The 1,547-nt window shown below is 37.2% G+C and overlaps 1 protein-coding gene across 1 annotated transcript; it reads left to right on the forward strand.

Annotated features, from left to right (window-relative positions):
• Positions 1-324: 324 nt before the first annotated feature.
• LOC131166755 (homeobox-leucine zipper protein HAT14-like) lies at positions 325-1,278 on the forward strand. Its single transcript, XM_058125326.1, has 3 exons — positions 325-735; positions 856-935; positions 1,035-1,278. Exons 1-3 carry the CDS (start codon positions 325-327, stop codon positions 1,276-1,278), a joined length of 735 nt encoding a protein of 244 aa, XP_057981309.1.
• The last annotated feature ends 269 nt before the right edge of the window (positions 1,279-1,547 follow it).

Below are 1,547 nucleotides of genomic sequence, written 5' to 3' on the forward strand. Positions count from 1 at the left end.
AATTAATTATTTATTACTAAGAAAGCAATAGTGCATAAAGCAATAAATAGAATAATGAAAATTGCAAATATATGACTACTAATAACCGATTAAAATTTTAAAGTCCATTTGACCAGGCTCTATAAAAGTCTTCCTTGATATCCCAAACTCCCCATTTCTCAGTTATTTTATCTTTCCCATGTATCCATCCCTCATCTCTAGCTACTCTATCTCTACCCACGCATACACATATATCCATCTGTTTCTTCTTTCATTTTGAATAGAAGTAGGTTTATATATATATACGTACCTCTATATATATACACGTATACACACACACAGAGCATGGTATCAGATCGTGAAGAGGAGGAAGCGTGTAATATGAACACAAAGCTTGGTCTTGGTCTCGGTCTCGGTATTGGTCTTGGTCTTGGTCTTGGTCTGGGAGTGGACGGCGGTGAATATTTGGCTGGCGATCGGGGGCGAAGGGAATGGGAAAGGGAAAGGGAAAAGGAAAAGGAGAAGAAGGGTTCAATGTTGTTTGCTCTTCATCCCTGCGAGGAGGAACCCATGGTTGACGGATATAACAATAATTCAAATTCAAATATGATTGAGGTGGAAGAATATTACGGCAGCAAGTCAAAGAATGGCGCGAAAAATAGCAGAAATGGCAGTGCTAGGAAGAAGCTGAGGCTGACGAAAGACCAATCCACCCTGCTTGAACGCAGCTTCAAATTTCACAGCACCCTTAATTCCGTATGTTCTTCTTCCCCCCATACCTACAATAATTGTTTTGCATATTATTTAATTTAGTTTGATTACTGTGTTCCCATCATGCATGGGACTAACCAATATTTGAATTCATGAATGGGCCAGACCCAAAAACAAACGCTAGCCGATCAGTTGAATCTACAACCACGACAGGTCGAAGTTTGGTTTCAAAATAGAAGAGCAAGGCAAGTCATCATCGTCATCCTCACTATCATAATTATTATTCTTATTATTTTTTAGTGATATACTGTCACATAATATATTATTTACTACTTGAATTACAGGACTAAATTGAAGCAAACTGAGGTAGACTGTGAATTATTGAAGAGATCGTGTGAGACTCTAACTAATGAGAACCGGATGCTAAAGAAGGAATTGCAAGAGCTGCGAACGCTAAAGTCAGGACCTTCGCCATTATACATTCAACTGCCGAAGTCGGCAACCCTCACAATGTGTCCCTTGTGTGACAAATTTTTCAAGTCGCATGGCGCTGATTGGAAGGTTAAAAAACGACAGCAACAATATTGATAATAGGAATGGATGTTGCAGTGATGTTGGATGTGAGTTTTAAGACTAATAAGTTGTAGGATGATTTTGATGCCACAACCTAGCTAGCTACCTACCTACCTAAAACCTTATTTTCTTCCATTTGCTAATATTTGACTTCTTTTTCTTTCTTTCCTAGTTAGGCCAACTTCAAACCAATTGAATATATATTGAAAAAAAGAATGCACAACATTAAATTTTATTTATTTAAATATTTATATATATATTGATAAAGGGTCTTGACAATTGAC

Source organism: Malania oleifera, chromosome 10 (genome assembly GCF_029873635.1).
Source record: "Malania oleifera isolate guangnan ecotype guangnan chromosome 10, ASM2987363v1, whole genome shotgun sequence".
Classification (NCBI taxonomy): Eukaryota; Viridiplantae; Streptophyta; class Magnoliopsida; order Santalales; family Ximeniaceae; genus Malania; species Malania oleifera.

Excerpts from the sequence above, each read along its gene's own strand:
- LOC131166755 (XM_058125326.1), top strand. The coding sequence starts at position 325 with ATGGTATCAGATCGTGAAGAGGAGGAAGCGTGTAATATGAACACAAAG. Across the intron at positions 736-855 it reads TTCACAGCACCCTTAATTCC|ACCCAAAAACAAACGCTAGC; the intron begins GTATGTTCTTCT and ends TGAATGGGCCAG. Across the intron at positions 936-1,034 it reads TTTCAAAATAGAAGAGCAAG|GACTAAATTGAAGCAAACTG; the intron begins GCAAGTCATCAT and ends CTTGAATTACAG.